The sequence below is a fragment of the Fringilla coelebs genome (genome assembly GCF_963513975.1).
Source record: "Fringilla coelebs genome assembly, chromosome: 1".
NCBI lineage: Eukaryota > Metazoa > Chordata > Aves > Passeriformes > Fringillidae > Fringilla > Fringilla coelebs.
The window spans coordinates 134,063,747-134,079,988 of NC_140028.1; the positions used below are offsets into that span (position 1 = coordinate 134,063,747).

The window sequence follows — 16,242 nt, forward strand, 5'->3', positions numbered from 1 at the left end:
GGAATGCATTCATAGATGAAGCATACACTTCAGCAGTGAAAGCTGTAGAGCCTGGTTAAAGAATATTTGTGTGAGTTAATTCATGTGCTGTCTTTTGCATATGCCATTTTTGATTAGAAATGTTCAGTTGTACATCCATATTTATGTATATACAGAAAAGGTCATGAGAACCTACTCAGTCCAATTAACACGTTGCAAATGGATTTTGCATTCTAATTAAAAACAAACAAAAAATGTGCTAATAAATCCTGTCATAATTCTGTCTTCCATTTAAATGGAAAGCAAATCTTTCCATCCCTTTCCAAACACTTAAAGTTACTGTAAGTCTTCAACTGCTAATTTCATGGTAAATAATTCTTTAAACATTTCTGGTTGATGTAAATATAATTCTTCCTGAGAGAAGAAGTACTCAGATGCAATCTGAAAATAATAAATACAGGATAGAAATAATGGGAGGGAAAACAAAGACATGAGTACTTTTCTTCTTCCTTCCCCCTCCACTTTTTTAAAATGTGTGGGCTGTTGCCCTTTCTTAAGCGGAGTCATCAAAAGTTATGGCTGAGGGACAGTTCACCAACAACTCATCTTCACACCAGTTTTTACTGTAGTAAAACCTTCAAAAGAAGGAATAATGGGCTGCATGCTTATTTCATATTTACTATTTGGACCATTGTGGAAGAGACGTGTTTTTTACAGGATATTATATTTAAACAGTGAAAAGACCATGCTGAGATTTCAGCACTCCTTTCTGCCATGACCACTAATTTATTCAGAGTTTAACTAGGTAGCAAACAAGGTGATAATTATGAGTGACCACAATAATCATTGAGCTTTGGGAATGGAATGGAATAGATGGGAAAAGGTAAAGCCATAGTCAGAGAGGCAAAGTGAGTTTTAATTTGAATGTTGCTTTATGGTGAGCTTAGTTGAGGAGAAGAGTTCATTCCTCAAATTACAATTCTGTGCTATGAGTATGTGCTGATAGAGGGTAGTCACCTGTAGGTAGATGCAGAAAAAAACAAGGTTCTTTTTAAAGTTTTATTTAATTACTTTATTTTTCAATAAGTAGCTTAAGTGGAAATTGTTATTGCTTCTGTTGAATATTTCTTTAGACATCATTCCATCTACTAGCTGACAATAAAGAGAATTTTAGGGAATGGTGTCATATGGGTTTGATGGAGGAATTGCCTTCCAGTGACCAGCCTTCATCAGACAAGCTCCCAGGCAGCAGCAGGATGTCAGGGACAACACTTGAATCTGAAGGCTCACATGGCAAAGCAGCAGAAAGCCAGAGGCCCAACTAGCAGGTGTCCTGTAAAACATAGGTATTGCTTTTGATATTGATGGGTCCTTTTATGAAAGAGGTGAAAGTGACAGGTTTTTTAAGGAGAAACTCTACAAGTCTTTTATTAATTTTATTCTTGTGATTGAATTACAATGTTTGTTCAAGTATTTTCTTTTATGAAGTTTTCTGTTATAATGATCCACTTCTTTAAGTGTTTAAGTGCTCCTCAGAATTCTTTCCTGTTAGCTACTGGCAATTCCAAATTAAGAATAACAAGGCTCCACTGAGAAAAAAAAAGGCAATGAAAGAGATATTTGAAGTGGATGACTGTTCATCCTTTTTTTCTCTTAATGTTCTGCTCAATATTGATTTTATTTTCTGCTGTTATTCCTTTCAGAGAGTGAATCTGTCTTTTGATTTTCCATTTTACGGACATTTTCTACGTGAAATTACTGTGGCAACTGGGGGTAAGTGGCTTCCTAACCATTTACTTTGAGTAAGATGAGAAGAGTTTCTTGCAGCTATTTTAAAATATTTTTCCCCTGCTTGTATATGCCAAGAAATAAACTGCAGCTTTTATTTAGGAAGTTTTCCTGTCCACAAAGAGAAAATCACAAAATATCAATATGATGAAAAACCTCCAGCATTTAAGTTGAACTGTTATAAACCCATCTCATCATAAGACTTTACAGAATTAATCCTTTTCTGTTTAGATATTTCCCCCAGAACTGAGGTGTGTGTGTTTAGCAGTTGCACTGGAGGTGAGGATGCTGGAGCCAGAACCAGGAGGGAGGGAGGGTTTGCCTGCACAAGGGGAGAGGATTTCCTGCCCAAAGATGAGCAGTGCTGCTAGAAGTACGGATGTGTCACCTACAAGGCAAACCCATCACAGTGCATTGTCATGGTGTGATACAGCCTCTGAAAATGTACCATGGCCTTCCTCTCCTCTTTCCATGAGAGGAGTGGGGTGAGAAGGGAGGTAGGGACAGCTCAAGCTCCCAGTCTGGCAGCACTGATGGCTCATGGTTGGGGCTCTCCCTCTCACTGCTGCTGGCTGCTGCTTGCACCAATCTCCTGCACTGGGAACAGCCATCAGCTCTTTCTGTTCCCTTCCCAATTCCAACTCCTTGAAAGACAATTTGATTTTAATGAGATGAGGAAAATGAGATATGTGGAAGACAACAAATGAGAAAAAGAAGGAGGAGTAATAGTGAAAAAAATGAAAACAGAGAGGCAAAAGGCAGCATCCTGGAGAGCAGACCCAGAGGATCCCTGGTCCTTGGACGTTTCCAGCAAGTTCATGGACCCTGGCTGGTGGTGCTCAGTGAAGAGATGTGGCAGGACAAGCAAGCAGAAATAGGAGCCACCATCATCAGGAACAATTCTACCCCTTCCCTGATCAAAGTTTCTCCTTCTCTTGCTATGGGGTCCAGATGGACATGATTGGGGATATCCATGTCCCGCTGGATATCCTAAAGAGGGAGGTTATGACTAAAAGATTGGGGAACAATTGCAGACAGTGTCTCAACAAGAGTGTGAACTGTAACAGAGATTCCAGTCATGCTCCCCATCAGGATTTCCATTTTGCTACCAAAGCAGAATACAAGTTTTGGACAAAGGTGAATGAAGGCCGATATTAAAGTGATTTGTGGTAGAATGATAAAAAAGGATGCAGAATTATGAAGTGACTTCAGTATCAGTTTTCTCTTCTTGATCAGCAATAACATTTTGATGCTGATTTGGATAAGATGAGCCAAGAACCACTGATTTTGAGATTTGTCTGATTTCCATTCTGCTATGCTGTTAGTTTCATTTTGGCCTTTGATCATCAATGCCTAGTTTTGTATTCTTTATTAGAGGAGTTGCTTTTGACAGGTTGCCAAAATCGAGCATGTTGTTTGTGTAGCATAAAAGGATGGGATAGATCCTGCAAAGGTAAAACAGCAGTGGTGGGGACAGGGTTCCTCCTCTAAATGTCCCCTTATTCTTACTGCTATGCTTGCTTCCTTAAAATTTCACAAAGTTCACTCTCTTCAAGTAATTTTTTTGTGTGACCATTCTGTTGAGCCTTCTCATTTAATGGAATTTAAAATATCTGAATTTTTACTACTTTTTCTATTTTCACTAATATACTGCTCTGACCAGTTTTTCCATCAGACCCAAAAGACTTGGATGGAAAGTTAATCTCATGAGGTGAACTGTGTAGTAGAAATTTGTGAGGTACATTTTTTTTCCTTTTGATACAGAGTAAATGAGGAATTTAAGATGTTTTGTCTTTTGTTTTCTTAAAAAAAAAAAAGTCAGAATACAGAACTGACTACAGCTCTGCAGGATTCTTTTCTCTTGCTATTAATGGAACACTGGCTGATAAACATGCTTTTTGCTCTATTTGGACTAAATAAAATATTATTGCTGTAAATAGATCTATGGATTATTGTCAAGCTAAATACGACTTTAAAATCAGTCCTTTTAATGTACACCATTGACATTAGCACAGAGATATTTCTGTCTTTCATTGACATTTCCATGATTTTTCCACCTCAAAATTAAGCATGAGAAAGATCTAGTTAATAATAGATTTTAAAATGTTATCTTGATAAAGCCCACTAACTGTAAGTCATTCTGTCAGTCCAGGATGCAACCTTTACTACAACTATAGAGCTCCTAATGTCATCTAGCAGGAAAAGAAAGGTTTATTTCTGTACTAACTCTCTAAAAGTGTTTTAATGCAGATATATTTGAAAATTTTGTTGCTAGGCTAAGCATCACACTTCACCACCAATGATTTATGATAACAGAAGATGAATACAGGTTCCATGTTCTTCATATACTCTATGGTCTGCTATTTCTTAGTAACCAAGATTTTACAATGGCATTACTATTATTAGAGACCTGGAATGCCTCCAGAGGTTATTCTGACATCAAAAGAATGACAAAGTTAATGAGTACAGAACTCCCACATGACAGATGTCCACTTCCTGGAGAGTGAGATATTATTAATTATGCTAATGACAACACTAAAAACTGTTTTTTCCATACAGATCATAAATTAAATAGCCTTCTTAAAAGGGAAGTCGAGGACAATGGCACAATAAATCCCTGTCACAATAAAAACATCAACCCCAATGGTTTCTGCCATTCTTCATGGAGTGTGCACTGTGGCATAGTAGGGCTCCAAATTACTTAGGATGATTTTGGAATCACTGTGGTTTAAAACTCAACTTTTTTTTTTCTTTTTAGATAATATTTATTTCCTCTTCTCAATAGTTTTGATGACCTTATTGTGTTCAACTAAGGAAAAGAAGAATGGATAGTGAAAATAATTAGTTTGAGGGTTTTATTCACTGTTGTCTTAGCTTGTATTTGAAAAGGCTATATACTATTATATAAATTATATATTAGAATTGAAATAATTATTAACAAAATTAGGAATTGTTTCTTGCTATGCAGACATGCCTCTGCCCACATTCCTATAGATAGTTCTCAAACAAGCTGAAGTTTGGTTTTTGTGAAGCTTTCTAAAGTTTGTAGCCTACAGGCCAAAAATATGGTAATTTTGTAAAAAGAAAAAGCCTGTGAGATAGTGAGTCATGTTGTGCATGCCAGAAGCTGAGTATATGAAGTCTGCTTGTTGCAAGTCACTGACACCTCTCACAGAGCTCAGTGGAGCTGGGAAAACCCTCTCTTGTGATACATCTCTCCATAGCCCTTCTCAAGGGTGTCTTGAAGTTCTGTGCCCCTATTCAACATGCTGCAAACTTCATTGCTGGCTGTATTCATTTTCCATGTTCATTGTAGTAAGCCCCTCTTGTTTATTCTCTGTGGGGTTTTTTGTTTGTTTGTTTGTTTGTTTGTTTTGTTTATCAGTCTCTAATTTTTAGTGCAATTTTATATCAAATACTGTAAGTTATTTAGATGGGGGTTTTTAATGGCATTTTTCATTGACATTAAATTTCTCTGTGGTATTGCAAGGAGAAGGAAAGGCCTTGCTGTGCAAGCACTGCCCAGCATTAAGGAAACACAATAACAGTAGAAATTGAAGTGACTAGGTGGTTACATTTTTAGATTTATAATGCTGAGTATTGAGACATTTTGCCAGCTAGCATGAAGAAGGCTCAAGAAATGTCCACTTACCCTGTGTAACAGCAAATTGCTGAAGTTGAGGCAAGCAGCTGAATTTTTAAATATTGTATTAAATTCTGGTGAGATAATATTTGGTGAATCATCTTTCACTAGAGGAATAGTCCAGATGGAGGAATTGTCTGAAATAATTCTGAGGATGCTGCCTGAGCGTTTCTACCACTGTCAATTGAAGGAGTACCAAACAAAGAAACAAAAAGCCACCCTAGCAGTAAATTCCAGTGTAATCAAATCACAGTTGATAATTTTCTAAAACAGAAATCAAGAACTATTTGTATGATTATTACTTCCTAAGGCCAGATCTCATGCTTAAAAATACTTGTATTTATGGAAGAAAGAGATCTTTGTGCGTCCAAGATTCACACAGCTTTTCATCAAAACTACAACAGTCCTGTGGTCTATTGACACAAGATAAGAACACAAGCATTGAAAATACTTAACTAATTTTTCTGCTGAAACCTGATGTTATTGGATCATGCATTGAGGAGCAGCTGTGAGGTACCTGAGCATGGTTCCTAAACCCTGACTAGTCAGGACAACTGATTCAAAGTAATCTTTCATTCTCATGAGGAATCACGCTTATTTCAGCATCAAATTCTTTTTAAATGTACATATGGCTTGTGGGAAAGTAGCAAAGGCAAAATATCTCTGGTTAGAAAGCTAGTTGGTTAGCTATTTAAAAGCTGAAGTTCTATACAGAGATAACACTTAAAGTTTTCTTTTGGACATTGAATGTGTATATATCATTAGGGAATTCTGTTCAATTTTACTGTTTTTAATGTAGCAAGGAGGGATATGAAAAATAAGTACCAAAGTGTGGAGAATTCTGATACAATGTCCATCACATTTTGCAGTACTTTCAGGGAAAAGGGATCAATGAGAGAGTATGCTGTGGGGAAGGACTAAAGTCTGATGTTGCACTTTCTCAGCCCTATCTTTCTGTGTTGCAATACCTCTGAGCAATTCCTCTGAGCAGGAGGGAAATTTGTCCACCTAGCTGGTGGTGCTACAGAAAGAGAAGGGACCACAGGGTCAGGACCTGAGCTCATTGAGGGTGAGGATGGCTGTGCATTTGCAGCCTGCAGAAAGTCTATGCTAATGAATTATTTTCCCTGCATCTTCTGCATTTATTTTCTTAAATTTCCAAATCAGTGGGTAGGTAGAGTGAAATATACCTGTCTCTTTGAATTATCAGTGTCCTGAGTGGAATATTTTGTTGGAGTCTGTCAGAAATTTCAGCAAGATTTTTCTGGCTGTTCTGCTTCTCTGAACGTTTCAGCACAGGAACCAGCAGGAGATTTGTTCATCACTTAATGAAGAGCTCTTTGACAACACAAATTGCCCTATGGGCAACATCTGTTGAATGGCAAAGGTGATACAAAGCAGAGTGAAGCACAGTGTTTCTAGCCAAAATCAGTGCCTCAGATTAGCTTGTGTCTGTTACAGGGGATTTCACTTGTCATCACCAGTGGGCAGGTCACTCTGAAGGGACGGAGGTCTGGCTGTTGACTAGCTCACACAACTGCCTTAATTTACCTTGTCTTTTTCTGATGTCTTATATTGCCATCCAGCTGTACCAAAAATTTTTCTCCCTGTAAAGCTTCCTTTGTCTGTCATTCCTGTGTTAGGTGTCCTGGGAATACCCCTCCTGTAAGGTACTAACCCCTCTCTGGAAACTCTGCTTTGTCTACCTTTTCTTGGTGAACCCTTACAACCCTTTCCATTCCCACACTTACGCTTTATCTTTACAAATTGGATCAGAAGCACTTAGGGCAAAGAGAATGATAAGCTTCAGGGGAAAAATAGCATTCCATATGCCTTGACATTTCTCTGATCATCATCTATTAAGGCATTTGCCAACTTTGTGATGATTATGGGCAGTAGTGGTACTGAAGTGGTAAAGGCTTAAAATGACCATATTTGTGGTTTTTTAAGACTCTGTTTCAAAGAATAACAGATTGCTAGCCAAAGCATTTATCTACATGTAATGCCAAATAAGAATTAAATAAGATTAAATAATTTTGCAGAAAATAATAATAAATTAAATGACTTAATGTTAAGGCAAAGAGCCTTCAGGGTAGCCAAAAACCATTCCACTGAACACTGGGAAGTTGTTAGGTATAGACTGACTATGTCTAAAATGGATCCATAACTTTTTATAGTATAATTTTTTATTAAGCCTTTACAGTAGCATTCAAAGTCTCAATAAATTATGCTATTGCATCATAGTAAAGATTTCAAATGTTTGACGAATCTTTATTTTCTCCAGGGACTACAAAATATAATGTTTCCTTGTTTTGGTGCATGTTTGTAAGTTTAAAAAAAAAAGAACTCATAAGCCACAATATCAGTTCACCTAAGTGATGTTTGTAAAGCTATAGGTAAGAGTCCTATCCAGTCAATAATTTTTTGTTCTGTCAGTGAAGGGGTCTTACTCCATTTTTATGCTGTGCATTTTATTACCTTAAACACTATTCCAGCAGCTCACAGGATGATGTATATCAAGGTGTTTAGTGCTATGTTAGTACAACAGTTAGGCATTTATTCTATATTACCTTTGTTATTTAATCTGTGTTGCATTAGCATCTTTAACATGATGTATCAATATGTGTTATAGCGCCATCATCCAAAAAATTAATTAATTGCAAAAGCAGGTTGCAAGAAAAATAGAAATGTAAAGTCTCAAAACAATGTTTTAATTTGAAATTTGTCATATTTTGGAAAACAAGATTTCTTGCCCCTCTTATTTTGCTTCAGACTTATCCATTTTTTGAGCCACTGGCAGTATGTCCAAAGCAATTGGAGCAAGTGACAGTACATTTGATTTCCAGCTGCATTAGTAAGTGTGGAATTTCTGGTTGTTGTGCTATAAGCAGCTTGTTGTTATCTAAAAGAAAAGTTTGGAAGCTTACACAGGATTAATTAAAATCAGTGAAGGATTTAAAAGTGAACACTGAAATTATTGCTGGAGAAATATAATTAACAAAGTAAATTGGATCCTAAAATGGCCCCAGATCATCCCACAGAGACCCAGTGCAAGCCCTCACTGATGAGGATGCCAGAAATATTTTGTGGGAGGTAAAAGAAGGCAGCAGCAGAGAACCATTGTACTGGAACCATCCTACTGATGACACAGGCCCACATTAAGAGTCTGTTTAGTTACTTAGTTTTACATGTCGCCAGCAGCATTGTTTAAAAAGTAAATATTTAAAAGTAAATCTATTCTTGCTATTGAGTTTTTGCATTGTTCTATCCAAAGCCACAAACCACCCATAATTTCCATTTCCTGTCTGTATCTCTAACTGTTGAATAGTATGAAAAGCACATGAACAAATCTATGTAAGGTTTTTTATATTCATTACTTCAGATAAAGTATGCTAATTTCACTGCTTGAGATCTGTCATGTAAAATCTGCACATGGAATTTCTTTTGCATCCCTGACAGTACAGGGAGTTCAGATTTTCTTAATATCTTTACTGTACTGCAATGTTAATATGATGACTGTCCATGTCTATCCATCCCTGACTCCTGGAGAGTCTTTAGAAAAGCAAATGCTGCTACGTGTTTTGCATGATCAACAGCTGGAAAATAGAATGCATGCAAGTGTTGTCTGAGCCACATTATGAAAAATCAGTTGCCCGTTGCCAGCCTCTTCATTATGTCATCATTCCTTCCTTGGCAACCACCCTGACTCAAGCCAGTCCTTGCTAAAGTCATTACCCTTGCAAATTGCTCAGATTCAAATCTGTCTGTTTTCTGAAACCAAAGCCATTGAAATAAATAGATTCCCATGGATCTTTGTCAGTTTTCAATTGAGACTTTAATTTCTTCACTTGCTTCTCGCTCCTCCTTACAGTCTTGGCCTTGGCTGCATTCACACCCTTTCCCCTTCCTTCTGTCAGTGTTGTCACTGGGCTGTGACATCCCCAGTCTTCAAGCTTTTTCATGCATGTGCCTGTTGCTGAGGAGATGGTTCCAGGTGTGAGCAACAGAAAGAAGCATTTATGCCTAAATTTCTTCTAAAATCGTAGGAAAGAGTTTGCCAGAGGTTTATGGAGGTTTTCCTTGCCATGGCTTAAAGTGATAATTTTGTTCACAAAAAAGGGAAAATTTTTGTTCACGTAAATTTAATGACAAGACATGTCAGGAAAAACTATAAAAATGAAAAGGAGGGTTTTTTTTTGTTTTCATGGGAAGCTTATCTCAAAACTGCATTTGTTTTCATGTGTTTTAGTTCCATTTTCTTTTAGGAGCTTCTTCATGCTCCAATCCCTTGCAGTAACCATTCTAGACAGGACTTTTATTTTAGAACTACTGCTACCACTAGGCCACAATACTGTAACAATTTCACATGTTATGTGTGTCATTTTGTCAGTGATGCTACATCCACCTGGAAAAGCAGCTTGTTGATGTGTCTCTCTAGTGTGTTTCCTGGAAATTATAAGGTAGCCAGAATCACTAGCATGGGATTCTTACCCTGCCTCACTCACCAGTGCAGGTCTCAAGTCTTAAGTAGGGGATAAACAGAGCACAGACATCTCCATAAAGGGCCCTCGATGCAAATGCTGCCTCTCCTTCAAGTGTTTGTGGGTTCAACACTGCCTTGTCTTGCCAGAGACAGCATTGATACAACTCTTCAGCCAGGGACTGCCCTGCAATTCACGTCAGAAGTGGTTTGCCTTCACCCATTGCTGTACTGCAAAATCTGTGCATGAAGAAGTGTAGCCTGTAATTCTGCTTCTAACCAACGTGAAAAAAGGAAAGCCAGACTCTATAACCTGCATTGTGACCCATGATGCCTGGGGCTGCTTACCTAGAAAAATCTTTTGTAGCTGTTTGCTCAAGTAGAAAGGGTGACTTTTTGATTTCAAGCTGCCACATGTGGCTGTCTGGTACGTGCCTGCACATCTGAGAGCAGAGAGAGTGTAAAGGCTGTTGAAGAGAGCATGAATGGTGACTGTTCTAAGATTCCAAGGGCTTAGGTGGCTTGCTAAAAATTACCATTTGTCATCGAAATAAATGCTTATTAATTTAATAACTTATTAATTGAAGGGTGCTAGCTGCAATGTTGTTAAATCCTGAGCAGAATGACAGTTGATGTGTGATTTCATTTTTCTCACTTGTTAGATGCAAGTGACACCAAATAAAACAAGGGGTTATTTGGCAATGACTTAATAGGGCAATAAAAGTCTTTTTTAACTGCAGTTGATGTTCTGCTTTGATTTTCTGCCTAATGTGGAGGAGACATGAAATATAAGGAAATAAAAAGATCTATGGAGCATTGAGTAAGAGTTTTAAGCTCCATCTCTCTTGATCCTATACACTAAAATAAATGTTTTCCTCCTTTCAAGTAGATTTCTATGTAGTGTTATTGGGTGGTCATAGAGATAGGAGTGAATTTTACTTTAGGATCCCTACCCCCTGATTCTACCTCTCTTGCAATTGCATCAGAACCAATATTTTAAGGGACAGATTCTGTTTCTTAGTTGACAACCTGAATTTATCCCCTAAGAAGGACACTGTAAGCCATTAGACCCAGAGCCTTTTGAGCTTCCTTCATGATCAGAGCAATTGCTGTATGAATTTTATAGCTCCTTTCCTATCTGAATAATACACACCTACCTGTGCCTACTGCTGGCTTTTGTCCACCTTAACAGATCTGAGCTGTACCTGTTTTCAAGTGTCAGAGCAAGGTGTCACAGCAATGGAATTGCTTACCTCAGTCATAAAAATTATGTCCACATTTTCAGCAAAAAAAATCCTCAGGCCTGTTTTGAAGCAAGTTTTGTTCTTAGTCATCATGCTAATTTTTTGGTTTCTTTTAAATAGTGATGTGAAAGATAAAGCATTTTTACTTTGGAGGACACATGCCTGCACTGCCCATAAACATCCAGCCAGCAGATTGATTTGGTACATGAGCATGTCTCTTTAGGAAGAGTGTCTGAATTTTTACAAATGCTTTCTTTTTTTTTTTTTTTTTGTGCTTCTTCAGCTGTAGCATTTATAACGATTTTATTCGTTAATTCCAACTCCTAGTATGAACATGGACTTCTGATAATGCAGAGACGAGAAAGTTGTGCATTCAGCTGTGAAAATGTCCAAAGAATAATATTTGACATTACTTTATATGTATTCACTCAAAAAATAGTGAAAAAATTTGGTGGAGCAGCTTGTACCCTCTGGTACTTCTCAGAATTCATGGCACTTCAAAATCTAGCCCTAGACTGCCAATTGCAAAATACATTTATTCCAATTTTTACAAATACAACTTTTCATCTATTTCCATTGTGGGAGGAGGAACAGAACAGGTTTTTATGAGGCATTTAGCTGGTTTTACCCTATATGAAGAGGAACTCAAGCAATTCTAAGCAAATATGCTCTGGGCGTTTGGGCATTTGGGCAGCCTAGTTGGGGTCATTTAAATGCTGTTTTCACTGCTAGCTGTGTTTGGTTTATTCCATCATCACTGGCATTTATTGAGAATACACAATTTTGCTTAAAACACAAATGGAGCACAAATGATATTGATCCATAATACACATCTTAAAAGAGTGAGACTGACAGTGCAATTTTCAATTATTCCACTAGCTTTAATTCCATTTTATGCAGACCAGAAAAGAATGGTAAAATCTACATTTTCTCTGGTAAATTTTATGTGTTTGATTTACTGTGAAATAATAATAATTTTTATAAGTAGACAAATATTAGTTGAGTGTCCTTTATCCATAAAAGAAAATATGTGTTTTAATATCCATGCAAGGGGAAGTCTCTGGTTTGGAGTCTTTCCTGTATATGTTCAGAAACTTAACCTATTTCTTTATGCTTGTTAAGACTAGGGAGAGAGGAAGAATCTCATATGACGTTTTCTTTTCACAGGTATGGAAAATACTTATCATCCAAGCAAAAATTAAGTACTGGCTAGGCAGTCAAGAATATTCTTAAATATTTCTGAGGTTGAAATAGAATTGTTTTGAAGTATAGCACTGTTGACATTTTGTTTTCTTTTAAATGTAGTCATTTTGGCAGTCACTATTATTAAAGGTCAGTTCCACTCACAAAAGCACTTTAAACTTATCAAATATTTGAAAACTAATCAGGCATGTTTTTTATGCATTGGTTCCCATTTAGATGTCTTTTTTTTTTTCTAGTATATTTACAGTTTTGTATTTTTACCTTGTAGTCAAATTATCAGGATGCCACAGTCATGTAGGTTTTTCCTAGTTCTGTTTCTGGATGTTTCCTTGTGAAATGAAATGTAAGCACCATTATGAACTTGCAGTTCCCCTTGAGTCACTCAGATTCTGCTGTTTTCCTCTTCTAAAAAACTGTTCAATGAGAAAGGCTGTTTCAGCCTTTCTCTGTTAGATGAGGATCACTGAAATTGGGGAGGAGTTGTAGCTTCTGTCCCTTTCCTAGTGACTTGGGAAGTGTGGTCTTGTTGACATGGTCACAAGAATTAGTCTTCTAATAGAGACAATTCTTGGTCTTGCAAAGCCAATAACCATAGACGATTGTCAGCTGCATTAAAGCCATTCTTCATATTTTTCACAGTCCAAAATTAGGTTTGTTTTCTTTTTTTCTTTTTTTTCTTTTTTTTTCCAGAAAAACTAGTACACTGTTTTAGATACGGGAGGAAGGACTGAGGACCCCAGCTTTAAAATGCAGAGCTACTTTCTTTTGCTACCAAAGGCCTAGAATTACCAAGGCATTGCCCAACTTTGAGAAATTTCTAGAATGAGTTCTCCCCTATTGATGATGCCATCTGTGTGACAGACAGTTGGATGGCCAGGAGGCTCTGTAGGCTCCAAAGGTGTGTTTTTGCTGGGTGCATGCTGACATGTGTTCTCCAGCACTGCTGTGTCATTGCCCTCAGCAGGAGTTGACTCCTCTGGACAAGTCAGCAGCTTTACCCACTGCAGAGCAAGCACTAGCACAGTGTTGGTGGACAGCTCCTTGGTGCACTTTAATGCATTAATGTCTGCTTAACCTGCCCATTAATTGCACCGTGCCAGAGCAGCTGCTGTGAAGGAGGGCAGTGGCTGTGTCACAACAATTAACCTGTGCATTCTGGCATTATGGCAAATAACTTTGTCATCTCAATGCATTAATGTAAAACTGGGACAGCATGGAAAGACTTTGTTCAGCAGGCAGTCAGCTTATTCTTTAAGCCAGCAGGCACTGAAAATGTATTTATTGGACAGCAACGTGAAGCAGGTGGGCTCACAAGATAACAATGTACTAGAAGAAGCTGCTATGTAAGGAGCAGCAGAAAGGAGAATGCATTTTGGACAGGTATACAGAGATCATGTCATCTCAGCACTATTTTCTGTGGCAAACTAGCACTCCTATTAACATTTTGACTTTAAATAATCTAATGTCATTCCTTCAGTATGCTTGGGAATTGTTCTTTTCTTTTCTTTTCTTTTCTTTTCTTTTCTTTTCTTTTCTTTTCTTTTCTTTTCTTTTCTTTTCTTTTCTTTTCTTTTCTTTTCTTTTCTTTTCTTTTCTTTTCAATTCCTTTGTTGTTGTTTTGGATTTGGATTTGGTTTTTTTGGGGTTTTTTTGGGGCAGGGAGACTGTCTTTAAACTAATGTCCCTAGCTTCCAACCGACTCGAACTGTGCACTTAAAAATATAACTTTTAGTTGGGACTCAAGAGGTCAATCAAAAGATAAATATTTTGGCCTCATGTATTTCTATGCATATTAGCATTACCATGCCTTCTTTAGTCACATGTTTTGGAGTAATGAGATAAATCCTGGCATGACAGAAATTTTCCTAACTTTTTAACTTGGTCAAACCTCATTTTCCTGGGCAAGCCAGTATGAAATCCTCAGCCAGTTCAGCTAGGATCTCTTGTGGGTTGGTACAAAAAAAAAACCCAACAAAAAAAACTTAAACAAAATGGAGAGGTTTCATTTTCTTCTTAAAGATAATGACCTGTGTGGGTTCAGTGTGTCCTGAGAAGTCTGCCTGGCCTTAATACTGAATGACCATCCTGCGTGGAAAGAGGCGATAGCTGACTACAACAGATAGCCTGTGTGCAGGCATAGCTTACAGGAATTCCTGTGTTGTTCTGGCATTGAAATGTGACCTGTGGCCACGATAAAATTCAAAAATCATTTTGTTGATCTGGTTTAATTTTTGCCAGAGGGAAAGAAAAAGGAAAAAACCCTACAAAATGCAACAGTTTTTGGGAATATGGGGAAATGTGTCTAATCATGTATGTGTCTGTTTATGTGACATCAGGATAATGAAAAATGCAAATTAGTTGTTTAAATTGCTCCAAAATCATGATAATCAGATGTATAAATCCATTTTTAAGAGATTTATAATTGTTGTTGTATGACTAGACAGAAAGTCATGTTACCAGACTGCTACAAGTCATAAAACTATGATGGAAATTTTCTGAGTTTTCTATTGAAATATTATTTTGTCTTCTATGCCATTTCCAATAATAATTCTGAATTTTAGTTGCACCTTTAAGTCTGTTTGTGTTCCTTGAGGAAATTCCTTGTAGAGTTTCTTCTGTATGATCATGAGTGTCTAGTTGGTTTTGCTGTCTGGAAGTAGGTGCAATAGTTCCTACTATCAATTCAACAACTTTTCAAAAACTGTTGTTTTCTCTTTTGAATTTAAGCATGGGTATCTCTGGCTTCCACTTGCTTTTTAAACTTTATTTTTTCACATTAAATTTTAATTTTAATTTTATAAAGATGAACCAATGAATACATTCTTGATTTTATTCCATTAATCACTAACATCTTGTCCCATTGATAGTCTCAGAGCTTCAACCTGATTTGTCTCTTCCTGTCTCTATTCACTTTGTTGTCTTCTTGCTGTTTCTTTGGCTTCTTCTGTATATTGCTTCTATGTAAGAATGCTCCCACTCAGAAGCCACTTTCTGCCTATATTTCCACATATTCTCAAACTTTAAAACAGAGGTTGAAACAACCTTTTAGCTAAAACTCAACTTCATGCCCTCAAAATCTTTAGGAGAGTTGCTATTGACCTTAGCAAAAGGGGGAATCAATGTGTGGTGCAGTTTAACCTCATCCTCTTATTGTGTCTCATCATTAACTGACACTGAAAGCTGCTGGATGGTGCAGTAATTCTGTTTATGGTATGCTTCAGGAAAAAAAAAGAGCCGGACTGCTGATTGTGAACTCTGCGTAGGACAACCATATAAATAAGCACAGAGATTTTGAGCATATCAGATAGAGAAGGACCTTCAGAGATCACTGCATCCAACCATATGCTCCAAGCAGGGAACTAATAAATTAGTCTTGCCTAAAATAATTATTCCTTTGGTGTATTTGAAGTATGAAATCTAGGTGGACAGCTATTGAGACCGATATGAGTTGCAATAAAATTTGCAATTAGGTACTTAAGCTTTCAGTAATTCCAGTAATATTAGGGAGGCAGTACACAGAATTTACTTACAACAGGGACCAAGGGAAACTCACTAGTATGTGAGTTTCAATGGTATGGGATAAAGAATTTTGCAATGGGAATTCAGCAAACCATGGGCTGCCTGTAGGCATCTCTGCTTCATAAAAATTCATCTGACCTTCCAGTTCAGCTGTAGTCAGAGGGTAGAAGCCCTTGTAGATTCAGTGAAGCAAGTCAGATCATGGTCATGGGAGACAAGGACCTATTACATTCCTGTTTCCCTTTGTTCCTCCTAATTTCTATAGGCAGGAACTTTAACCGCTAAAGTCATCTTCATGTTATCAGCCTAATCCATTATTTTCATCTTAATCATATCTTATGTGATGCTTGGATAAAATATCAGAGCTGAGGATAGCTGAATGAAAC

At 37.2% G+C, this 16,242-nt stretch overlaps 1 protein-coding gene across 1 annotated transcript in view; it reads left to right on the plus strand.

Moving 5' to 3' along the window:
* Nucleotides 1–16,242, plus strand: part of PLXDC2 (plexin domain containing 2) — a 247,175-nt gene that overhangs the window by 139,315 nt on the left and 91,618 nt on the right. Inside the window, exon 4 of the mRNA XM_084214132.1 lies at nt 1,683–1,752. Coding sequence (XP_084070258.1) covers nt 1,683–1,752 — 70 coding nt within the window. The remainder of the gene's footprint in view (nt 1–1,682; nt 1,753–16,242) is intronic.